The sequence below is a fragment of the Etheostoma cragini genome, chromosome 20, assembly GCF_013103735.1.
Source record: "Etheostoma cragini isolate CJK2018 chromosome 20, CSU_Ecrag_1.0, whole genome shotgun sequence".
Classification (NCBI taxonomy): domain Eukaryota; kingdom Metazoa; phylum Chordata; class Actinopteri; order Perciformes; family Percidae; genus Etheostoma; species Etheostoma cragini.
Window position 1 is genome coordinate 2,900,720 of NC_048426.1, and position 25,909 is coordinate 2,926,628.

Consider the following 25,909-nt stretch of genomic DNA (forward strand, 5'->3'; position numbering starts at 1 on the left):
GGTTACTATGTAAGTACTATAAACCGAAGTTAAAAACAAACCTGAAGCTGAAGAAACCCTAAACGTTAACGGAACAGACCCGCAGACCCGATTGACTGCCTGCCTGACGGACCGGGAGCGAGAGAGGGAGATAGAGAGAGCAAGAGAGAGCGAGAGAGAGAGAGAGAGAGAGAGGCAGAGTGAGCGCATTTCTCCGTGTTGTGTGTGTGTGTGTGAGATTGATCCGAGCGTGTTTGTAGGTGGGGGGCGCTGTGATTATCACAGAATGCTGCACGGCCAGTTGAGGAGTTGTATTCAATCCGAGCACGGATATTGACTCATATTACTCGTAAAATACTTGTACTTGGCAAAAGTGCTTTATTCGTACCGGATACTCGTTTCAGCCGGATACTCGGATCACCCCTAGTAACCAGTAGATACCTTCCGGTCCAGTCAAGAGTGTTAACATCCAAATTTAAGGTATGCAATTTGAAAATATGCACATCACATGTTAATTTTTGAATTGTTCTAGCAGATTCCAGATAGTGGCACTCTTGTCTTTGAAAGCAGCAATTTTGGCTGCAGGGATTTCCACAAAATTTGGACTATCAGTATTTGTAAGAATTAGGTGCTGACTTGAGATTTCTGTTATGTATGTCATATTTTTTGTCAGGACACATTAAGCTCTGTTTATTACTCTGGGAATCTGGTCTGGCTCTTCCACACTTTTCCCAGGAGGAAATAGTAATGAAAGGAGGAATTGAGGACCTTTGTGTTGCTCTACTTAAAGAGATAATTTGCTAATTTTAAGTCCAGATCAGTGTCATGGCAGTGGGTTTTAGATGAACGGTGGTTGGCATCCCTCTGCTCCTCTGTGCACTGGTGCCACAGAGAAAATCCAAACACTGTTCATCTAAACACACTGTAGAATAGAACCACACTATTCAGTGACCATCTTCCCATTTTCGTGACATTGACTCATCCATTCTCACCTCCTTCATTCCCTCCTAATAACGTTCCGTACTCACCAGACCTTCCTTCACAGTGTTGTGGAGGAGGGTCTGGCTAGTCCACACAGCATTCCTGGATTGGAGAAAACGTGCTCTGGTTTATTGGGATTTATTTAAACCAATCACAATCGTCATGCTAGGTGCCGGGCAGAGACACAATACCGTTGCAAAACAGCCTCGGGAAGGAACTGACCATTTTCTTTGTTCTGGCTGGCAGCAACATGAAGCAGCATGTTAGGAGCCTCTGTCCCCACAATTCAGAGACAGGGCCTCATCTTCTGCGTTGGCCCTGAATGTGTACCACGGTTATGCTCAAACTGCTGTGAAACAATCCTAGAGATAGATTCTACACACACTGTCCACACAAAGATGTCATATATCTGAATTAAAATCAGCTAAGTATATATAAGTTTTGACTCTGCTAGGATTGTGCCGATTTCATTGTCCATCGTGATAGCTGCACAACAATGGTGGCTCTCCATCGTGACCGCGGATTGGACACAGCGGTCTCGAGCAAGAGAGAAAAGGCGTTAAAATGGAACGCTTTTCTTTCAAAATCATGGACATCTGATTGAGGATATGGCTTGAAAGTAGGTCAACTTGTATTTACTGCCCTGCCAGCAGGAGGCAGTATAGCCATGTAATAATGTCCATTTACAGAGGGCATTAAGGCATGTCTAATCGTTTCAATGTTAGCTGTTTGCCTGTTAGTAGTAGAAAAATATTTATGTAAATGCTTCTTCATCTTACCTGAACTTTTCTCATACTGTCTTGATGCTGCAGGTGTAAGGCGTGAGCGCTGCAGCTACCGGGGAACCCGACACCGCCGCGGTGGACTCCAGCTCCGTGATCACACTGGCAGGGGTTTGGTCCGGGTGGGGCCTGGTGCTCGGGCCCCGCGGCATCTCCACCTGGAGGCTCCTCTCACCCCAGCAACCCCCCTCCCTCAGGCCAACCGCGCACACCAATCGGGCATGAGCCCAGAGGAGTTCATCTCCCGCATCATTGAGGCGGAGCCCCCAGACATCTACCTCATGGAGGACCTAAAGAAGCCCTTCACCGAGGCCAGCATGATGATGTCCCTCACCAATCTGGCAGACAAGGAACTGGTTCTCATGATCAGCTGGGCTAAAAAGATCCCTGGTAAGACCCAAAACTGTTAAATCCAGTCTTGACAGGTGGCGCAATTAATCGGAATTTTATCGAAAATGCGTTCTGGACTAGTGCAATATCCAAATTGTAGGGGGATGCAATAATTGTTAAAGGCAAAATATGTGTCAAACCTTTCTGAATAAAGTATTCTGAACTGCAGAGATGTCCCAGCCTACAAATCCTATCCTACCGACTAAAGAAAAAACTCTTTGTGAGGCTCACTCAGTAGAGAGTGCGCTCCATGTAGGCTGAATCCTGCAGCGGCCCAGGTTCAAATCCGACCTGCGGCCCTTTGCTGCGTGTTATCCCCTCTTTCTCTCCCCTCTTTCCTGTCTATCCCTGTCACTATTGAAGCAAAAAAAGAAGTGAAAAGCCCTCAAAAAATCTTCTCGCTTGTCTTTCTTCTTTTCTTTGTCTCTCCTCCCTTGTCTTGTGTCTCTCTTCTGTCTCCTCTTCTCCCTCCTCCCCTCTCTTTTTCTCTCCCCTTCCGTTTCCGGTGTGTGTGAGCGTGAGTGGTGGTGGCGGAGGTGCAGGTGCGAGTGGCGCAGAGTTTCCAAACTGTTTTCTATCCCTGTTTTGGGGGTTTTCCAACTGTATCTTTGACCTGTGGTTTTGTGCATGATCAGGTAAGTTTCTTAAGCTTTTCTTGTGGAGTGTCTGCTTAGGAATCGGGTTTATTTTTATCAGGAGGAATGGCATCCTCCGGGACGCCGCCTCCGACTCTCCGGCAGGGCGTGACGTTGGTCCCCCCCAAAGGGGGATGATACGGTGGAGGAGGTTCTGTTGGTGGTCAGTGAGCAGGTCGGCTATGACGAACTATCTTTTGCATCCAGAATGAACAAAGCGGTGGTGGTGTTTATGAAGGATGAGCAGCTTGTTCATCAGCTGATTGAGAGCGGCGTGTATATCAGAGACAGTTTGGTGCAGGTCTCCCCGTTAGCCATTCCCTCAACGCGGATCACTGTGTCCGGTGTTCCGCCGTTCATCTCCAGTGGTGGAGAAGGAACTTCGGCGGTTTGAAAAGTTTGCAAGTGGATTTAAAACGGTGACATGTGCCAAACTGTGGCATGTGCACTCTCTGAGGCGACAGGTGTTCATGTTCCTGGACTTGGCCAAAACAGACGCTGGAGGTGTCGTTCAGAGTGAAGCATAGTGACAGGTCTTATATGGTTTATGCCAGCTCTCGCAGATTAAATGTTTTGAGTGTGGGGGTGTGGGACACAAGCATTTTGCGTGTCCCCTCAGAAAACAAGCGCCGATTGATGGCGAGGCTGTGGAGCCATTAGCTCCATTCGGGGCGGATGTCGGCCCGGGGTCGGCTGATGTTGAGCCCGGTGCCGTGTCCGAAGCGGCTGGATTGACTCGGAGGGGGGTAGGCGGGACCTTGCGGTGCTGCGGACGTGGCAGGGAGCGAGGCGGTAGCAACAGGTGTGAAAGACAACGTGGAGGTACAGTGCCCGTCAGGGCAGCGGCAGGCTCCGGAACAAGTAGGGAGTCAATCTGGGTGTGTAGGTGCTGACGTGCAGTCACAGTCGGAAACTAATGAGGATGTAGCCTCTACCAGTACTCGGGGTGGTCCTACTGTGATCACCACTGATAAGCAGGATGGGGGTCCTATCAGCAGTAAGATATCATGTGCTAGTGAGGAAATGGAGTATGAGTCGGCTGCTGATACTGTTTCTATTGGAGAAGTTAATCAGAGCACAGATTTGTATTCGTTGGAGGAAATAGATTGTTTTCTGAATGAATCATTTAATAGATCTGTGAAAGTGTCGGATTACTTCCAAGACACAGAAAAATTTGTCACGTCTGTTGCTGTTCTGCAAAGACTGGTTGGTTTTGACCTGTTGGATAAAAAGAAACGTTATCGCCTCACAAATCCCATTACAACCATTAGAAAGGACAAAGGGAGTAGGACTTTGAAAAGGCTACAAACTTCTAATGATCATGACAACTAAACTTTATTCTTCTTTATACTGTTCTGTCCTTGTTTTGACTTGTCTGTTTTTTTCTGAATTTTCTATGAGGAGCCTTAAAATAGGATATGTTACGGGGTAGTGAGGATTGGACCCAAAAGCAGAAAGGAGGACGGCAGACAGGCAGATGGGGGTAAACAGGAGTTTAATGTCCAAAACACAGGGAAAGCCTCAAAGGAACTAAACGTCCAGAAAACAAGGCTAAAAGGCAAGCATCCAAAAAAAGGACAAAAAAAACCATACAATCACCACAACCAGGGAAACAGGAACAATAACGGGGATACTGTGACACTTGACGTGCAGACAGGCGAACGAACCAGAATGATCTGACAAGAGACAAAGGAAACACTGGGGTTAAATACAAAAGGTAATGAGGTAACGAGGAACAGGTGATACGTCAGGTGGACCACATTAGGGTGGGGCTGGACAATCAGACAAACAAAGCGAAGCTAGACAAGACAAGACCAGACAGGAAGCTGACTAAAAAATAAAACAGGAAATAGAACATACACAAGCATGGACACACAAGACAGAATCTACAACACCAGACTAGCGGGAAAACCGGGACAAAAACACAGGGAAGGCCAAACAGGAAAGATACCCCAACAAAAACCCCAAACCATAACAGGATCTTTTTATATCAATATTATATAAGAGGGGCTTTGGTTTCTGAGGTTTCAAGTCAGAAAAGAATTGATGTGCTGTTTTTTCAGGAAACCCATATGAACTAAATAAGTACCATCAGGACCAGCTGATTGTTGGTGGTTATTTTAACTGTACTTCTGATTTCACTGTGGACAGGATAGGCGAGGAGCCTCACCCACTTCAGCTCAGAGTCTGAACAGCATTATTACCCAGCTGGATCTGGTAGATACCTGGAGGGTCAAACATCCACAGTCCCGACAGTACACTTGGGTGAGGGTCATTAATAATAGGGTAGCCAGACTCGATAGGATATATATTTCACTAAACCTTAGTTCTAGACTGTCCCGCAGTGGCATAACTCCTGTTGGCTTCACAGATCATCACTGTGTATGTATTGATCTGATTGTCTCGCCAGGTAAAAGGATTAAGTCCTATTGGCATTTTAATAATAAACTTTTACGGGACAGTAAGTTTTGTGACTCGTTTCAGCATTTTTGGAAGTGCTGGAAAATTAGAAAAGCAGATTTTGCTTCTTTGACGCAGTGGTGGGATGTTGGCAAGGACCAAGTTCGTTTTTTTTGTCAGCAGCACACCTCCCATTTCACTGCTAAGATCAATGCGGCAGTGATGGACCTTGAGGCCAACATTAGACATAAAGAGGAGGTCTTCCATAGAGACTCTGACCCTTCTTTAGGGCAGTTGCTACAGAAAAGTAAGCTGGGGTTAAGCTCTTTTTTGAATGAGAGGGTGAAGGGGGCCCCGGTCAGGTGTTGTTTCCTCCAGTTAAGAGACATGGATGCCCCGAGCGCTTTCTTCTTCGATCTAGAGAGATCGGTGGCACAGAGGAAGCAGATGGCATGCCTTTAGCTTCCAGGAGGCAGAGTAACCACCAGTCCTGGTGAGATAAGAAACCATGCAATGGAGTTCTATGCTGACCTCTTTAGGGCCCAACAGTGCAGCATGCAGGGTCGCAAGGAGCTCCTGGAGGGTCTTCCTCAGCTCAGTCCTGCCGAGAAGGCTGATCTGGATTGTGAGCTGACCCTGGAGGAGCTGACAGCTGCTGTCAACCAGATGGCCTTAGGAAAGGCACCGGGGATTGACGGTCTCTCCACAGATTTTTATCAACAGTTCTGGAGTACGATTGGACCTGACCTTCATGACGTTTTTATGGAGGGGATTAGAACAATGGTTTCTCCCTGTTTCCTGTCAGCGAGCTGTGTTTTCTCTGCTGCCCAAAAAAGGCGATCTGACTTTGCTTGAGAACTGGGACCTGTTTTCCTCCTCTGCAAGGATTATAAAATTCTTTCCAGAGCATTGTCTAACAGACAGAAGGTTGTCATGGAAGTTCTCATACACTCTGACCAATCTTATTGTGTTACAGATCGGTCAATCATGGACAATATTTTCTGTGTTCGGGACATTCTTGATGTGTGTAAATTAGATCATCTCGGTGATCTCAGTCTCGGGGAGGCTGGGTGCACTAAACTGGGTCACCTGATGAAGGTGACTGCCATCTCTGGTGAAGCTCTGAGACGGAGTAGCAACCTCACCTCCATCAGACTCATTGATAGGGAGGTGCATGAGGTTTGTGCTTCCCTGGAGCAGCCTCAGCGGCTGCTGGTACAGACCCGGTCTCTCTGTGAGCAGTGGAGTGAGGGGTGGGAATACAGTTTCCCCTCTCTGTCCATTACCGCATCTGGGGGGGAGTGGCGGGAGGAGGCGGGCCTTCTGCTGTCTTTCTTGACCCCTCACCTGGGCAAGTTCCGGGATGCTGGGAAGGAAGAACTGTATCATACCTGCGTCAAGGTGCTGAACCTGCGGGGTCTGGCTGGGCTAAGGGAGTCGAGGTGGACTGAGTTCTTTGGTCCTGATGGTTCCCCGAAAGGCAGTTGGCGAGCCCTGTACAAGCTGCCCGTTGAAAAGCAGGCAGCAGACCTCCAATGGAGGATTGTGCATGGGACCATAGCTACAAACCACTACAGGGCGCACATCGATCCCGAGCTAGGGGAGGGGTGTAGTTTTTGTTCTGAAGAGACTCTGAAGCATCTGTTTGTTGGTTATCCTTGGCTGACTGATGTGCTGGAGCTCACTAAAAGGTGGGTTCAGGGTTTGTGGGAGGTTTTTTCTTTGGAGTTGTTCATTTTTGGTCCACATTACACAAAGACTAAGAAGGCTGTTCATGTCTTGCTGAATTTTTTGTTTGCTACGGCAAAACTGGCCATCTGGCTGTCCCGTAGAAATAAGGGGCAGGGGGTGGGCAGTGTGGAGCCGGCAACGATGCTGAAGGGGCTGGTCAGAGCTAAGGCTAAGCCTAACCGACCAAATTTTCCATCAGCTGGTAATAAGAGTGCTAAGGGTTGAGCACTCTTATTACCAGCTGATGGAAAATTTGGTCGGTTTTAGTAGTGTGTGGGCTGTAAAGGGTGTGTTGTGCTCCGTGGGGGTGGGGGGGGGAGTTGGTGCTCAGGTTGTTAATGGAATGCAACGGACTATTTGTATTGGTTGTTTTCTTTATTTATTTATTTTTGTCTATGTCTGTGGGTTATTCTGTGATTTGACAATGGTCCAATAAAGGGACTTTTAAAACCAAAAAAACAACCTCTACCCTCTCTTGTCTCTCCTCTCATCTCTCTTTTCTCTCTCTTCTCCTCTCTTCTCACTCCTCTCCCTCCTCACTCTGGACTGCTCAAAGAATATTATACAACTGTGGCCACAGCTGGCTAGATACAGCCTGTCTGCTGCTGCTGAGGAGAGCTAGTCGGTTGGGCTGTAAGCAGCTTTTCCTCCTAAAAACTGAGGATATGGACCTCACTGGATTTACCTCTTTTTTCAACCTTGTGAAATGTTGTTGAGGAACCTTTGATTTTAAACCACTTTTTAAGGACTTGAACATTACAGTCTCACAGCCTGCGGACCAGTCTCAGAGAGGCTGGGTGTACCAAACTGGGTCACCTGATGAAGATGACTGCCGCATCTGTTGACGTCCTAAGAACGAGTAGCAACATCACCTCCACCTGCATAAAGGTCCTGCATAAAGGAGTCGAGGTGGACTGAGTTTTTTGGTCTAGACATTTCCCCAAAAGAGCCCTGTACACGCTTCCCATCGAGAAACAGGCGGCAGACCTCCAATGGAGGATTGTGCATGGGGCCATAGCAACAAACCACTACAGGGCACACAACGATCCCGAGCTGGGGGAGGGGTGTAGTTTTTGTTCTGAAGTAGAAACTGGCGCATCGGTTTGTTGGTTGTCCTTGGCTGACTGATCACTGAAAGTTGGGTTCAGGGTTTAGGAGAGGTCTTTTCTTTGGAGTTGTTTATTTTTGGTCCACATTATACCAAGACTAAGCAGGCTGTTCATGTCCTGTTTAATTTCTTTGTTTGCTATGGCAAAACTGGTAATCTGGCTGTCCCGTAGAAATAAGGAGCAGGGGGCGGGCAGTGTGGAGCCGGCACCGATGCTGGAGGGGCTGGTCAGAGCCCGGTGAAGGGTTGAGCACTCTTATTACCTGCTGATGGACAATTTGGTGGGTTTTAGTAGTGTGGGCTGGAAAAGGAGTGTTGTGCTCTGTGGGGGAAGGGGGGGAGTTGGTGCTCAGGGTTTGAATGAAAAGCACAGAACTTTTGTATTGATAGTTTGTTTAGTTTTTTGTTGCTGTCTGTGTTTGTTGGTTCTTCTGTGATCTGAAAATGGTCCAATAAAGGGACTTTTAAAACCAAAACCTCTCCCCTCTCTTGTCTCTCCTCTCTTCCCCTCTCTCTTTTGTCTCGCTTCTCCTCTCTTGCCTCTCCGCTCACTCCTCACTCCAGACTGCTCAAAGAATAGTATACAACTGTGGCAACAGCTGGCTAGATACAGCCTGCCTGCTACAGACCTTCAACACGGGGCTATAGCTACAAACAGATACAGAGCACTTTTCACATGTTATTGAACTTTTTGTTTGCAATGGCAAAGTTGGCCATCTGGCTAACATGCAGGAATGGGCTCAAAGTGCTAGTAGTGTAGAGCCAGTGCCGGTTCTGGAAGGACTGGTCAAGGCCCATATGAGTGTGAACATTCCTTCTACCAGATGATGGACAATTTGCTGGATTTCAGTTGTTTGTGGGTTTTAGGGGGCGTGTGGTGCTCTGTAGGGTGTTTTTCTTTGATTTCTGTGATTGTGAATTGTCCCTGAAAATGGTCCAATAAAGGGACTTTAAAACCAAAACTTCTGTCCTCTCTTGTCTCTCCTCTCTTGTCTCTTCTCCTCTCAGCCAGTATTTAGTCCAGCAGGTAACTACCAAGGAGAGGTGTTAATGTAAAGGGATCCCAAAGACTTTCAGTTTTCAGAAAAAAATACCATGTATCCTGATTTTCCTTTTCCACTTCCTCTCACAGAAGTTAAACTGGCTGTGCATTGTCTGCTTCATAAGAGATCTAAGAAGCACTGTCAAGCTAAATGCATAGTTTGTAGGAGTAGTCCTTTTTTACATTAGGGCAAGTCTGTTTCTGTTTATAAGTCCTAAGACCTGAAAGAACCTGATTTACTGGATGAAGCCTCAACAAATAACTTCATCAAAAGTGGAAAATGCACCTTAAAGCACTTTGTTGTAAATCTCAGGGAGAGCATCTCTCATACCTTCAATCATCTTTATGGTACCCAAGGAGTCTGTAAAAGCCCAGTCTGTAAAAGCGTTTCTCATTCTAAGGGGAACTTTGCCTTTAGTTCAATGTGGAAAGATGATCCAGTCACTAAACATAATTCTGAATCCAGACAGAATATGGAAATGAGGGGTACAGTGTGTTGATTGCTGGTCTAAAGCACAATGTGTCAAACTCGAGGCCCACAGGCCACATCCGGCCCCTCACAAATTTTGATCTGGCCCGCATATCAGTTTAGGTTGACAATAGCTTTTGGCCTGCCAAAAAAGACAAACTGTACTCACGCAACACTCATATCAGAAGTTGGCTGGGTTGCCTGCTTTAAAAATCAGAATTTTCCACAGAAGCTGAATAGTTTGCATATTTTGGCTGTAAAACGGGTTGTTGTAAGAAAAAAAAAATGAAATCATTGTATTGTTTGATTTGCTAAAGTCTCTGCTGGCTAAGGGTATTTTTGCTGATTTCTTTTAGGTCTTAATGTGGACCAAGCTGTAACTGAGAAGGCTTTATGATTCTTGTAAAAATACAGTCAAAGATATTTGTCTTTCGATTAAATAAAAGCATGTCAATAAACTGTAAATGTCTGGCCATTAATGGGATTTTAATTTTCTATGTGGCCCTTAGTGAAGTTGAGTTTGACACTCCTGGTCTAAAGCTTGCCTGGTTTTCTGTGTGTGTTTTCCCCCAGGCTTTGTAGAGCTGAGTCTAGCAGACCAGATCCACCTGCTGAAGTGCTGCTGGCTGGAGATCCTGATGTTGGGCCTGATGTGGAGGTCGGTGGATCATCCTGGAATACTCATCTTCTCTCCCGACTTCAAACTCAACAGGTGAGCGGGCTTGAGAACTTTGATACTCTCTGTCATCAAGAGTCTGATGCTAATTTGTTATTGAGCTCTGAAAGCTTTTTATGAAATTGTTCATGGTTTAAAGCTGCAGTAGGGAGTTCTGAGAAAACATGGACTTAGCCTAAAAATTTGAACAAGCACACCTAACAGGTCCCTCCCCCTTGCTCTCTGCTGTGCTACAGCCCTCCCTCCACAGCTGCTCCCCCACAGCGGTGCATGCCGTGAACATGCACGCTAGTAAGCAGGGCCCCCGATGCTTTCCACATCCTCATGGACAATACAGGGGATTTATTCAGAGGGGCGTATAGCTGTTGTGTGCTGTGCTTTTAAAACTTTGAATACTTAATGTAAAAATATTGCTTATTTAAAATATTTCTATTATTAGAAATATTATTAAAATTATTAGAAATTATTATACTATTTCTATGTGTTAATACTTTACACAGTACATTGCTGAATTACATTTTGGATCAATTAAAAACACTAAACTTTCAGTAGGAATGATTAATCACTGAGGAAGCTCACTAAGCCAAGGAATAACAACATCTTAGAAATATGTCTTAGGTTTTATTTTGCATATGGGTAAATAAATCAGCTTTTTTTGCAAAGTACTCCTGCACAAGGAAATTCTGAACATTTTGATTTGGATTGAAGGAGATTCCTTCACGTGCCTCTGTGTCTGGGGCCATGTCTGACCTGTTGAAGGAGCATAAAGAATTTGTGTCAGACATTTGATTTACAAATTACATCCTGAGGGGGAAGAAAACGTGTATGTTTAAAAATTATCAAAAATAGTATTCTGCCTTGCCAAACGTTGACAGTGACAGCGCACAATTAAACGTGTTTCACCATAGCTAAGCTACATTTAATTGTGATCGACAAAAAGCATTTTGGCTTACTAGATGTAGGTAACGAAACAATATTGCTTCTACTGAGGGTGAAGGAGTTAGCAGGTAAAGTTAAACTTCCCCTGCTAGCTACAACATTCCTGCCGTTCTACAAGCTAACAAGCTAACTGTTAGACTTAGCAACAAGCTACAGAGTCAAATGAGATTAGCGCGATCACCAGTGATACCGTAACCATCGCTATCTTAGTTGTGTAGTTCTTAAAAAATGAAACAAATCAAGCAGAGATACTTACATGTCAAGCAGAAATGTGGCTAGCTCTGAATCCGTGTTGAATCCTTTCAGGAGGCGTGGCTCCCTCCACCTCTGAAAAGACGCTCTGATGTTGACCCTCGTTCAATTTTGGGCTTGGTTTAACTCTTTCTTTTAAGCTCACTTTCCGTTATCGGTCTTCTTCTGTTTGCCCGTATTTGTTTTCTGAGCAGATGTCACTCGAGAAATTAGCAGTTTTCCTAAAAAGTTGTTTCTCCGCGATTAGCACAGCTGCATCACACCGACAATCTTGAGCTTGAACACGGTACGCGCTGTGCGGGGGAGGGGTATGAGTACACAAGAGTGATTGACAGTGCTAAGACAGTCCTCCTGGCTCTGATTGGCTGTTTTTTACCGGGAGCGGTGTATTTCTGCAAGTGTCAGTAGGAGCACAGGCAGGAGCCACAGGAGCTTGTTTTTTTTACAGATTATCTGTCTCATATTCTACTGTCAGGAGATAGTGACAGTTTTAACAAATGTGTAAAAAATACATTTTTACAAAAGTTACCTACTGAAGCTTTAATATCAATATAATTATTAATCAATTAAAGCTGCAAGCAGTGTAATGGCCCTTGCACTTCTGCTCTCGTCGGGGTTACTGGCTGGACGCCGGTCCACACGGCACTGTATCTGCGCTGATTTCCTCCGTGGAGTGTGCGACCAGGCCCTGCAAAGAAAACTCAAGCTTTTAATCTCTTTTAATTTTCTTCAAAATTTCTTTTAATGTCTTAAATGGCACAGACCAAATTTGAAGTCCATCTGATGAAATCTCTAGGAGGAGTTCATTAAAGTATGACCCGTGCAAATGGCCAAAATGCACTAATTCAGCACACTCAATTAAAAATGGCGAACTTCCTTAGTCCTTTTGTTAGTCTCCCTGAAAAAGATGTACTACAGGGGCCCTATATCTAAAAACCCTTATAACCCAAGATTTTCCACCAGGCCTGATGCTTTTGGTGAGTTTTGTAGGCCCTTCAAAAGGCGATTCATTTGTTGGAATATTAATTCCTTCAGTTTCAAGGGGGCCTTCTTCAATGTTATCGGTTCTCTGGTCTTTGTAATGTCTTTGTGAGAGTATATGTCTTCTTCTTCTCCTATATGATAAGGGATGGTGGCTTTTACTTGCAGAGGGTCTTTCCTCCAATGCTTATGCAGCACATGTGAATGAATGAATGTGCAGTGCAAGAACTTGGGCTGGGTATCCTAAAACCTTTACGAAATTGCAATGTTTTTTGGTTTATGTCACAGTGTTGTTAATGCAAGATGATTTAAGATGTTTTGCAGTACTTAGTCTTATATTCCATTGAAATAAAATACTAAAAATGTCTTTACCCAGGTAGGCCAATTGAGTACAAATTCTTATTTGCACCATTGACCTGGCCAAGACAAAACATAAACATACTAAAGAAACCGGAAAGAATCTACCAAAAATCCAGGTCTGATATCAAATCAATAAATACAGTTATTGATTTATCTAAGTATTATTGCAGTAATGTAGAACAAAACAATAGTCCAAGTAAAAAAATGAGTAGTACAGTTTGTGCAGATGGAGTAGTGCAAAAGTGCATTAAACAAATATAAGTGAGAATATGCCACTATGCAATGGAGCATAACATACAATAAAGTGAGAGTGTGCAATACTGCACTACATGCAGTGATTGGACAAGTGATTTAACTTTTTTTAGTAATTCACTTTAGTCATTGACAGTAACTAGAAAGACTGGCAATCCAAAGAGGAGCAGGCTCTTGGGGTGACTAAGGAGATGGATCTGTTCAGTTTTTCTTCTCTTCAGTGACCTACCTCGCTGTTATGGGACAGGTTACAGCTTACATAAGTTAAATAACTTCTCTCCAATGGACCGTTAAACTGTTCAGTAACAAGCCCTTCAGTCTGTGTTCTTATTTCAGTTGTTTTGTATAATGTATACTGTCAGGGGATGCTCGAGCCTTGATTTACTTAAATTGAAAAGATGTCTAAAAATTCCTTATAGGTACAGTATGTTTGATCTTATTTTAGTCATAGCCCCTTGGCATGACAAGACATGGCTTTTATAGCCAAAGCAGATAACATAGAACTTAAAGGTCAATGACAATGAGTCAGTATTATTGCTTGGCTTTCCAGGAAAGCTTTATTGTTGAAACATCTGTACTTTGGTACAGTTTTGAGGTACGTCTTGCCCTTTGCTGCTACTTTATACTTGTCTTTACTGTTTCAAATGGAAATATTAGACGTTTGAAGTCATTTAAAGGCTGCAGCTTCTGTTGGAAGCTTTATGGAGCTGCTCTTTCTGAATGTGAGGCTCATGTGCAGCTGCCATGTTTGCCATAACAGTGATGGTGGTTTTCAGTGTAATCTTCGCACATGGTTACACTCTGATACATTGACATCACACAATAAACAGGGAGTTTGCTCAGACCTTGAAACCGTAAAGATATCAGCTTGATATATCTTGATTCTTCTGGGCTGTCGGCTCATTTTGTTGCCAAAAACCTTTTATCACACTGTTTCACACTGACCTTCAACTTTGGCCAGACTTTGTCTGTTTTCTGGCACGTGTTTATCATGAATTAAAAAGGATTATATTTTATTCATGATAAACACGCTTATAGTACGCAGTTCAAATTTTCGTATGAATCGGAGAATGAATGTCATCCTGTCATTTGTCAGCAGTAGCAGTTAACAAAACATTAACGTTCTTCCTAGTGTTTGAATTTCCTTGTGACTAGGGCTGCACAATATCATTGTTTAATTATAACTGGCGCAATAAACACATTGCGAAAGGCTGCGACATAAAACTTAAAATTAAACTGTCTTTTTTTTAATGGTGCCTTAAATATTCAATGTTCAATTTGTTCAATAAAAGATGTTGGAAATTATTTCCTTTTTGTTTTAAATTCAACAAGCAATTTGTTGTATTTTATCAGAATACTAAAAGCAGCAGAACTGCAGAACTGTGTAGACAGTAATATCTTTTTATTTATAGCATGTAATATTGTCATCGCCATAATCAACAAAGTTATTGCATATTTAGTTAATATCGTGCAGGCCTAATTGTCAGCCAGTGTTACATTGTGGCTTATTAATGTGTTTTTGCTCAGTGTCACATAGAAAGAAGATATATCAGGCTATGGATCTATTTATTGTTGATTTATGTCTAATGGGATTTGTTGACATAAAGTTAAATCCAGAATAATGCAACTTTATCCTGATGAAAAAGAAAAGTGAGATAACAACTTAATGAGAGGACAATAAAAAAGAGTTGGGTGGGATGGGTTAAGTGTTTACCTTTCTTGCCCCACTACCACGGAAACTATCACCATAGGGTTAGGTTAACCTTGATGTGTTTTCATAACACAGCCTTATTTTTCTCTGTTAGTGGACCCCGTTAGCCTGTGCTAGCCCTTTCTCCTTGGACAGCTCAGGAAAACATCCTGGTCTGCTAATCCATCCTCAACAAGAGGCTTGAACAAAGAAAGAAAGCAAGAGTCATTTTCTAAGTTTCTTTCTCTCATTGATGCTCTTTCTGCCATGTGGATCTTGTTTCTCCATTACGATTTCACTTCATTCGACATATGGGTTTTTGTTTCTTTTTTTCCAAGCCAGTTTGTTTTTCATAATTCAAAAGAGAAAACCGTTTGAAGTGTTTGAGAGAAAGGAATTCACAGTGTGAATTACCTAGTTGGAAGCCGTTTGCTGTTGATGTCTGAGATACATAGTTTGTCAAGTCAGAGGTTCAAAGTTTTGGAAGAAAACCAGGACTACAGTCAATGCTGTTGTAGCCAATCAACACTTAGAATATTGTTTTGGGAACAGAAGAAAGGATGGTTCATCCCTCAGTTCGCCGCATAAATTTGCACACAGCTGTTAACGCCTGTGGTTTATTTTATTTTATTACATCTGTAATGTGCTGTTCAATTAAAATAACAGCAGCAGCAAAGCACTTAGGTCCAAACTGTCAGATAGTTTGCTCTCTAATAAGCCACAGCGTTATCAAGAACTTGAAGTAATAATAATAGTGATAACATAAAGTTCAATCGACAACGCTCTATATAAAAGGAAAAATCTCTCCGGCCAATCAGGAGGTTGTAAAACCTATACAAGGATATTGGTATATTGTCCTGCACTTTGTATATTGGAAATAAGTATCTTGTTAATGCTGTTATGCATCAATATAATGCACTGTATATGTAAAGCAGAAAACTATAGTACATATGGAGTTTTAAAAGGTTTATCACACAGCTTTGTTAAATACTCTTTTCTTTCTGGTATGGGTGGAGTTCTGATCATAGACTCTGAAGGACCATTTTTAAACAATTGACATTTTAAATCTATATTTTGCGTCAAATTATAGATTTCTTTAGTAAGTAGCGGGATAAGGTACAGTGAGCGGGTCATTATTATAAATTAAACTTGATATAAAAACACGTTTAAACAGCGGGGTTCTGGTAGCTTACCTGGTTGAGCGTGCAGCCCGGGTTTTAAGCCTGAACCCTTTGCAGCATTTCATTCCCTCTCTCTCTCTCTCTCTCTCTCTCTCTCTCTCTCTCTCCTTTCCTGTCTTCAGCTGTCCTTTCCAATAAAGGCCAAAAATGACCAAAAAATGATCTTTTGCTTTCAGCAGAATGAAGGATCAACCACTAACCCGATTTCCATTAAACTTGGTCAAAGGGCCAAGGAAGCACCAATTACATTACATTTTGAGCAGATATTAAAATTATTTTTCACTTTTGCTAACATTGCGAGATAGGGCGTTTGTGCCACATTCATGTTGTGTCTGAATAATCGGAAAAAGGAAAATTCACACTGCATTGTCATTGTGGAATAGGACATGCTTGGCCATAGAGTGCTGTTTCTGGTCTTAATCTTTTTTTCTCTGAAATTCAAATGAATTGTGTATCATATGTTTTACTCTGCAGAACTATTCCTGTTGCTTTTAAATTGCTCTTATGTTTCTTTTCTGTTCTTTAATCTCTCCTTCCCTGTCTGTAGGGAGGAGGGAGTGTGCGTGGAGGGCATCATGGACATTTTCGACATGCTGCTGGCAGCCACGTCTCGGTTTCGTGAGCTGAAGCTTCAGCGAGAGGAGTACGTCTGTCTGAAGGCCATGATTCTCCTCAACTCCAGTGAGTTTTGCTGACGCAGACGAATTGCAGTCTTCACTTTTGTGTTCCCTGTGACGGATGAGTTAGTTTGGGTCGATCTTGTCCAGTCAGGGCATCAGAGCGTGTTCGTGTTCTTACATAATCCCAAATAGTTTCTCCCTCTGCCTGGTTGTGGAACCAAGTGGGTCAATGACATCTGCCACTTATCTGATAAAACAAATCTGACCAGACTGAATATCACTTTTTAGGTTAAAGGGGCTTTCTTATCTTACAGACAAAATAGTTTGATTTTCAAAATAATGCTTATTGATGAACGTACTTAAAAATCATAAAACATAAATTATAGTGGGTCTGTTTGTCTATGTTAATCTAGTAGTTGCAGGATATTTAGAAAACACTACTAACTAATTTCAATAAATTTGTAAATCGGGTGATGTTTGTCATTTAAGGCTAATTTCCTCTTGCAAGCGGTGGGGGGTTGACCAAAGTCAATTTTGGCCTAAAAATGTCCTTAGGCATGACCCTTGTCAATCAAGAGAAATTTTACCTAAATTGGACAATTTACACCAAAGGTACGTGAACTTATTTGTTTATTGATAAATTCTCAAAATGGCCACCATACCACGCCCACACTGTTGGATGAAAAGTTTTTCTTTTAATAAATTTTAATCTTTTAGTCGTTGAGATTGTACAGACCAAATTTGAAGTCCATCGGATGAATTCTTAGGTGGAGTTGCCACTAGGGGGCGCTATGACTTTAAGTAAATGTCGGCATTTAGATGTCCTAATGGATAGACTCTTATGAATCCTGAAAAGATTTGAGCAAATTTGACAATGTACACTCAAGGTACACCCACTTCCGGTTTTGATGGCGAAAAGCACAAAATGGCCGCAAAGTTGATGTTTTTGTAGTTAGCTACACAAATTTTTTTGTGCTTAATTTGCGCAATTTTACGTTATAAAAATTATTTTGATAACTTTCGTCAAGTTGGTTTGGAGATGCTAGCCAAGTTTCGTGCAGATCGGTTGCACGGTCAGCATAGTAGGAAGAGTTCTGCATAGTTTTTGATAAATCATGATTTTTCAGACAAAAGTCTAGGCGGAAATGGGCGTGGCCTATATCAGGAGATTTAGTTGAATCCAGGGAATACAACGATAAATGGGTTTTGAATGTGCAATGTATGGGAGTTACAGGGTCAAATGCGTTTTTCTGCTATAGCACCACCAAGTGGTGGATATGTGCAATGTTTGAATATTTGGAGTTTTTCAAGAGTATATGGCTGCAGCCTGGAGCATCCTATGTCATCCGTCCCGTCTCATGCGGTCTCGTCTCATGCGTGAGGCGTGTCCAACGGTAAATCCAGAGGGTAAAAAATGCAAAATCTCGACAATTTTTTTTTTTTTCATTTATATGAATGCCGTTAAACGGAATTAAATATGTTTTTTGTTTTGACTAAACCTGTCTATAAGATAAATGCAGACTATCATACTGATGAATAAAAACACTCAAAATATATGTTCGTCTATAAAATAAATGCAGATTATAGGCAAACTAAAAAAATCCTTCTGTCATCCCCGAGTTTCTACTTTTCAAAATAAAAGCTCACATCTGGAATAAAATACTAATATCTCTCTTACTTTTCAAAGTAAAAGCTCACGTCAACTATCTTGCTAATGAATAAAATATTTGGTGTGTTTTTAAATATTTAAAAATATATGTCCGTCTCTAAAATAAATGCAGATGATAGGCAAACTAAAAAATTCCTTCTATAGCTGCAACTTGGATCAAAGTTGCAACTATCGAAGGAAAGCTCTCTCCCGACAAAGGTCAAGCATTTGGTTTTGTTTTAAAAAGGTTTTCCCCCTTTCATACACTACAACACAAAACACAATAGAACCGCTGGTGGAAGTGGAAGAAAAATTCAATCGCATTCTGGCCCAAGACCGTGGCAGCAGAGATACGCAGTTGAATGCAGGACGGGTCCCAGGGACCCGAAGGCCGATGCTGCAATAGTAGAAAAATAGAACCGCATTCTGCCCCTGGTCCCAGAGACCCGACAACATTCTGCCCCGGGTCCCAGAGAGCCAACAGCCGAGGCCGCAGTAGTAGAAAAATACGACCGCGTTTTGCCCCGGGTCCCAATGACCCGACAGCATTCTAACCCGGGTCCCGGGGACCGGACAACATTCTGCCCCGGGTCCCAGAGACCTGACAGCATTCTGCCCCGGGTCCCAGAGACCTGACAGCATTCTGTCCCGGGTCCCAGAGAGCCGACAGCCGAGGCCGACTGTCGCTCTCGCCATGCTGATAAGCAGTTGTATTTGCAGCAATGTCCCAGTGAAGTTTGAAAACAATATAGAATATACAATTAAAAAGTCTTGGAAAGCGTGTAACATGTGTATTTTTGTAGTCTTGTTGTGTGTGCTGATCGTGGATTGTCTCTCCTCAGGATATCCTGCCGTTAGCAGAAACGGCTGCGTCGCTGATGCAGGTTTCATCAGATGCAGCTACGTTAATGTGGAACAACACAAGCATAACATTCAGAAATGAGCAAACTACATATAGGCTTTGGCAAAATTGTTACTTTAACAGTTTTTTAACGTTTTTCAATTGATTGCAACATATGTGGTCCCGAATTTACCCGTGGACTCCATCTGGAAAATTATTCGCAATATCGTAATTTTGACCCTCTGGATTTACCGTCGGACACACATCCGCATGAGACAAGACCGCATGAGACGGGACGGATGACATGGGACGCTCCAGGCTGCAGCCATACCCGTCTCAAGTTTTTGCCAGGTCTGACATGTGTGGAAACTTTTATGAGTTTTCCATCATGCTAAGCCCCTCAAAAATGTGAGTGACGTAGCAGAATAATCCTTATAAAAACAATAGGTCTTTCGCACTTTCAGTGCAAGGCACTTTCTTGCTCGGGCCCTAATAATAATTCCTTTCATCAGGGCTTTCATTGCGTCAAGAGAAAGAAGTGACATTGGGCTTGCTAAATATGCTGACATTATTGAAACAATCTTCTTCTTCTGCTTAATCAACAATGTAGAGAAGGAATCTAACATTATCTGCTGCCAGTCTGATCACGTGATTCCTCCTGTTATAATATTTAATAATAATTAAGTGGAAATGTGTCTCTCTGGGTGCCTTCTAATGTTTCTTGAGTTAAAGGTTATTTAAATTGAGAAACTAGCAATACAAATTATTGTGCTCCACAAGTGTTTGGATGTGGTTTCATTGAAAGTGCAGGTGATCCTCCCATAGAAGTTGAATGGCAGAATGTTGGGCTTATTTGAAGAAGATATTGGATTAAATGACCTAACGAAGACTTGCTGCGCAAGCTTTTGTTTTTTAACCTGTCATGTGTTCCCAGCGGTTACACTGTCCTCGCCCAGCAGCAGCGGCTGTACAGGACACACAGAGGTGACCTACCTCTTTGCAACCTTACCTCCCTGCAGAATACAAAGTTCCTCCCTAACAAACGCATGTGCCGCCCTCTGCCAGACTCTCTCTCTGTTGACTCTGCTCCCCAGCAGCTGGTTTAGAAAAATTGCGAAAGAAGTGAAATTGAGTTTGAAAAGTGAATGAGAACAGGAAGGAATTTTAAGATTTATGTATTTGGACAGATGGAAGGTTGTGGCTTAACTGCACAGTCTGTCCTGTGCGGTGGGTGGACTGGGTGATCTATAGTTTTACATCTGGAATGGCCATCACAATGTCATTAGGGCTCTTTGATGAGCCAGATGTTTAAAAGTGGGGGTTAGTAGTTATTAAAGAAACTTAACATGTATTTGGTTTTTGGTTGTGTAAATGTCAAATCAAAACAAGGATTTGGTTTCAGTGCCACATATAATCTTTTTTATTTTTATTCCCATCACATGCACGACGTCCACAGCACGGAGGTAAATTATTTAGACAACAAATGTCAGCAAGCACCATGTAAGATTATGTGTACCGTTGACCCCAGAGTATCAAAAATACTGTGTGTATGTGTGTGCACAGTTTTTATGGATCAGAACATCCCATTAACCGTTTTATACTAAGTCTCACACGAAGATAAATGAAAACAGCCTATTATTTGAAGAAAAAAAATAAATAAATAAAGACTACTGTTTCAACTGTTTATTGAATTTTCCCTCTGCTGCAAGGGCTGCAAGGGCTGAGGTTTGTTGGTTCATCAGATACTTTGGTTGGAAGCCAGATATCTCAACAGTTATAAGCACAATGTTGAACAATATTTTGCAAAGGCATCAATAGTCGACATTGATGAATTGGGTCAAATATATTGCGATATTGGATTTTTTTCCATAAAACCCAGTCAATACTGGCCCGATACTTTGGCAGATGATCAGTCTACTTCTGAAGTAAAAATTGCCTACGTGTGTTGCTGTGCCGTGTGTTGCAGATGTGGTGACAAGCTCCCCTCAGACGGCTGAGGAGCTGGAGAGCAGGAACAAGCTGCTGCGTCTGCTGGACTCTGTGATCGATGCTCTGGTCTGGGCCATTTCCAAACTGGGCCTGTCAACCCAAGAGCAGACTCTGCGCCTTGGACACCTCACCATGTTGCTCTCCCACATCCGCCACGTCAGGTACAGCCGAGACGGCAGGAAACCAGAGCCCAAATCCGGAGGAGATGATCGGAAAAGCACACGTGCTCTGAAACGTTTAAATGCTAGCCAACTTTATGTCTGGCATTAGTTTTATTAGTACACTCTCACAAACATATTCACACGTTATCCTCAACAGGTTTGAATAATCATACACAGACAGTATACTTTCAGACACTTTTCCAGATGACTTGATTTTACAGTTACAGTCTTTCAAGTAAAGGTAATTGAGACTTTCCAAGGAGGAAAATAAAAACAACCTAATTTTAGTTGATAGTGATGATAATAAAACCTGTCATTTTTATACAGTGCTTTTTATACAAGAAATTGAAAAGGCTCATAATTAAACAAAATTTGAAACAGCTACATGTAACTGTACAAAAAAGGCATTAACAAATAACTCACAATAACAACATTTTTAGACCCTTTTTTAAATTATTATCCAATGGGATTTAGAAGCTTTTGTGAGCCCTAAGGGCTATTATTCTAAGGCCATGATGGAAAAAATCAAATAAATAAAAATATCTTCACTGCAGGAAACAACGGTATTAGAGCTAGCAAGTTACCCGTTAAAATGGCAAGTTTTGAGGAAAATTTGGCAGGCTCTTTTGAGCAGTGCAAACGTTCCACCAAAACTATTTTGCAGATCCACCGTCTGGAGCTCAGCACCGCCCAAGATGATCATGATTGGTTTAAAGAAATCCAAACAATGCAGAGCCTTTTTGTCTCCTATCCCAGAATGCACCTGTGGTTTAGCCCAACCTTATACTCCACAGCACTGTGGAGATAGGTGTGGCAATCCTGACACTAAAGTAGATTTAAAAGCTTGAAACAACAACCACAACTCACTCAAACAATTTGTGAGACTTTTGGTTAAATCTGCAACATGAACTTCCCTCTTCCCTGTCTCTGCAGTAACAAAGGCATGGACCATTTGTCAACCATGAAGAGGAAGAACGTGGTGCTGGTGTACGACCTCCTCCTCGAGATGCTAGACGCCAACACGTCCAGCTGCGGCAGTCAGGCGTCGTCCTCACCCAGCTCCGACACATACTCGGACCAGCACCAGTTCCAATACCCCCCGCCCCCATCTCACCCGCAGATGGTCTCCGAGCAGACCGGCGCCGGCCACGCCGGAGTGCCTCCGCATGGACCCGCCGAAGCCCCGACCCTGGACAGACACCTGCAGGCTGTGCCCCCTCAGTCCCAGTCCTCACCTCCATTTCACATGGACAGCAATGAGTAAGTTACAGTACTGTAGATGCTGTAGTTCAGTCAAAGTTTTATTACAAGTTTAAAATAATTTTCTCTTGAATTTCTCTTGATTAAAATGTAAAAGACAAAAAATTTAAAATAGACTAGGGTAAAGATTTGCAGGGAAAAAGAACAAGGACAGATGGAAGGATAAGCAAAGAGAAGGGAGGGAAGTAAATGGGAGTAAATAGGAAGAAGAGAAGATAAGAAAAATGACAAAGAGGAAGGTATGAGGGAAAGGAGTAAAGAAATAAGAAAAGTTGAAAGAAATTAGAACAAGTCAAAACTCCAGAAGCACTTTGGCGTGTGCAACAAGTGTTGACCTCTCTAGACTTCTTCCCTCTCTCCATGCACCTCCAAGTTTTGCCTAGGACAGATGAAAGAAGGGAGGGGGGGGACAAAATAAAGCAACAGTTGTTTCGGTTTCTCACATTTGCATTCACATCAAATCAGACGTTGTGGCATTTAGCGCATTGTTGTGTGACGGTATGGGAGTGTCCCTTAAACGGCCCATTTGTGTCTCTGTCTTTTGTCTGATCACCGGTAGGTCACGTGATCATGGCATGGTGTCATATTGACTTTCTCCAAAAGTTGATTCTGTTTCGACCCACCGCTGTTGCTTAAACGCACTACCCACATTCAAATGAATAAGGGAACTGCCGTTTTTGCTACAATGCCCAATGTGGTGCAAATTCAGCCTAAAATAAAGGAGTAGGATGACATCACACCTGCAGTAGTTGGTCACAGGGCCTTGTGCTGGTAGTGAACATTGGAAACTATCTTTTACAGATGTATTCAACTTTAATTGAATAGTGATGTACTTTAAAGAGTAGAATACTTGTAGAAAACGTTCCATTTTTGTTACACTCACTTGCCTCTGATAAAGAACCTTTTTACCTGAACAAAGGAAATAAATATGCATATGCATTTTTACATTTTACAGTTTGTTTAGGTTCAGTTTTGTCTGCCTCATTTCACCAACTGAACACGACGGAACCATCAGCGTTCTTTGTGTTATTATCGCACTTCCCAGAACGGATTACACACGCACAAGCATCGGTCCAAAACCGGTTTGTTCAGTTGTTCTCGGCTTTATGGATGCAAGTTACCATTGGGGCTCGTTTGCTGCAGTGTTTTTGGTGACGTCCTTATTTACCACACCGCTGTTCTCTCTGCATCCCCACCAGGTTAGGAAAAATGACGTCTGCCGCATCGTCTGATTTGGTGCAAATGCAGCGCAATGAGGAAGGGAAAGAAAATGAGGGCGAGAAAATTAAAGCAGTTATAAGAAACAATAATCAAGGAAGGAATGGGAAAAAAGAAAATCTGCATTTTATCCTTGATTTTAGCTTATCATGTGTACATCAGAATCAGAATACTTTATTATACTTTTACATTGACAATATAAGCATCAGCAGTGAATAATACAAGATACTGCACCAAGTAAGTAGTGTACGTTATTGTCCCGAAATGTAAAAATGCAATGTGGAAATATGTGCTGAAAGGCCAGTTTTGAAAAAAAGATGTTGGAGAAAAAGTAGAAACACTCTCAGTATGTCAAACTGGTCCTTAAAGACGGTACTTAACTACATCTACTCATCTTCTTCACCTCTGCTAAATAACTGTAATAACTTTCTTCACAGGTACATCCATCCGGAGAATTGGTCAATGGATACTGGAGACGCAGGTCTGTCGGCAGAACCGACAGACTACATCGTCACTGATCGAGTCCTTATGGAAAGCACCTTAGAGGGGTGAGGGGCCTGAAAGAGACTAACTGAGACTGAACCTTTCATGGCTTTCCATCCCCCAGAGATCGAGAAAAGGAAACAGACAAAATATGAAAAAAAAAAAAAATACAAGCAGAAAGCACTGTTGTGAGGTAAAGTGTTTTAAGTCGTTGAAAACGTTGCAACATTTTGATCGAATGTATATTTTCCACTCGTAAATATTTCTTGTGAATGTGGGGGTGTTCAGAGAACATCGCTGGACCTCCGCCAATCAGTTTGAGCTCATTTTTGATATGCAGTATTTGTATCTCTTTTTTCACCTCGGTGTAAACTTCAGAACAAGCCAGCTACAATCTGTAATGGCTAACAGAAAAGTTGCATGTGGTCCATTTCCATAAGGGATGTTAGTCCTACAGCTAAAAAAAAAGGGCAGTGTTTTCTATCACACTGGGACGTTTTTCTCCTTCATTACTACTGTGTACTTGTGTGTTTAAGGTGCCTGTTTATTCAGGATTTTTCTACTCTTTTTGTAAAAACTACAAGTTTCAGTGGAGTCAAGAAGCAGCTGTTTGTGGCCTTTAAACAAATTGACTGTTAACGTGAGCTTTCTTCCCTGTTTATCTGGTTAAACTAAGGCTGGATTTACAATGAAGGATATGTGGCACAAATCTCTTGCGAGTTTAACACTTGGCAAACTTGAAAAAATGTCAAATTTAATTGAATACGATATTGTGTAAATATATCATCCCACTTACTGTACATATGTTACATTCCTAACATAAATTGGTCAAGACAAATTAACCCAATGCCAATTAGTATGTATACTAGATGTACAGTCGTAAATTTAAAGACCCCTTTTAAAAACTATTCAATGAAGTCCTGTCTGCCTTAAAGAAAACGTACCAAATGTAGGCATATTATTAGTATATAACTATGCTAACTGTATGCATTGTAGGATACTACCACGATAAACATTACATGCTAAACATTCATTTTCCTATTGTAAGCATGTTAACATACTCACATTAGCACAGGACCGTAACGGTCTGGCTACTCAGAATTAAACGACTTGTTGAAATTGCTGTACACTTAAATAAGAAATTGAAACACATTTTTCTAGACTCACATTTGTTACTCGATACCTTAAATCCTAGTGACTGAAACCTTGTCGGCCCTAGCTGTAATTCAAGAGAAAGGTTAACTTGATGTGCTAACATCAGTGTGCCGTTAAACAAGCTTACCTGCCAAATTTACATTTAATGTAACCGTTAAAATTGTATTGTGCAACCATAAGGATGTTAATTAAATCTACTTTTTACAGCGAGTGAAAAAAGTCAATATTTCGGTCAATATTTGCAATTATTTTGGGACACAGCTCCTATTGGCCAATTTAAACCAACATCACACCACACCACCTCACTTGTAACCTAGTGTAGGCAGCGAACATCTCATACCTTGAAAACACGATGGAACTGTCGGCGTTCTTTGAGGAACTTGCAAACTTTCCCAAACGGACAACGCACAAGCATCGGTCCGGAACCATCTCGTTTACTTAGTAGTCTCAGCTTTACGGACACAAGGAATCAAGCAACGTACAGTCTTCTTGCACGTTTTAAAATGTAAAGTTTGGTGCTTGTTTGTCGTGTTGTTTTTGACTACGTCGTTGTTAACCGCACCGCTGATCAGAGAACCATTCCAGTTTGGGTTTGCCTCAAAACGCAAAGAATAAATCCTTGGAATATTGTCTTTATGCCGCAAATGCATAACTTATGTCCTTTTTGGATGCTAAGAAGTGACCCA

The 25,909-nt window shown here is 42.3% G+C and overlaps 1 protein-coding gene across 3 annotated transcripts in view; it reads left to right on the forward strand.

Moving 5' to 3' along the window:
• The window catches only part of esr2b (estrogen receptor 2b), a 46,457-nt gene extending 21,657 nt beyond the window's left edge, over window positions 1-24,800 (forward strand). For all 3 annotated transcript variants that reach the window (XM_034859357.1, XM_034859358.1, XM_034859359.1), the window contains 6 exons: window positions 1,773-2,132; window positions 10,091-10,229; window positions 16,396-16,529; window positions 20,924-21,107; window positions 22,041-22,367; window positions 24,023-24,800. In XM_034859357.1, coding sequence (XP_034715248.1) covers window positions 1,773-2,132; window positions 10,091-10,229; window positions 16,396-16,529; window positions 20,924-21,107; window positions 22,041-22,367; window positions 24,023-24,137 — 1,259 coding nt within the window. In that variant the 3' untranslated portion in view covers window positions 24,138-24,800. The remainder of the gene's footprint in view (window positions 1-1,772; window positions 2,133-10,090; window positions 10,230-16,395; window positions 16,530-20,923; window positions 21,108-22,040; window positions 22,368-24,022) is intronic.
• Window positions 24,801-25,909: the final 1,109 nt, after the last annotated feature.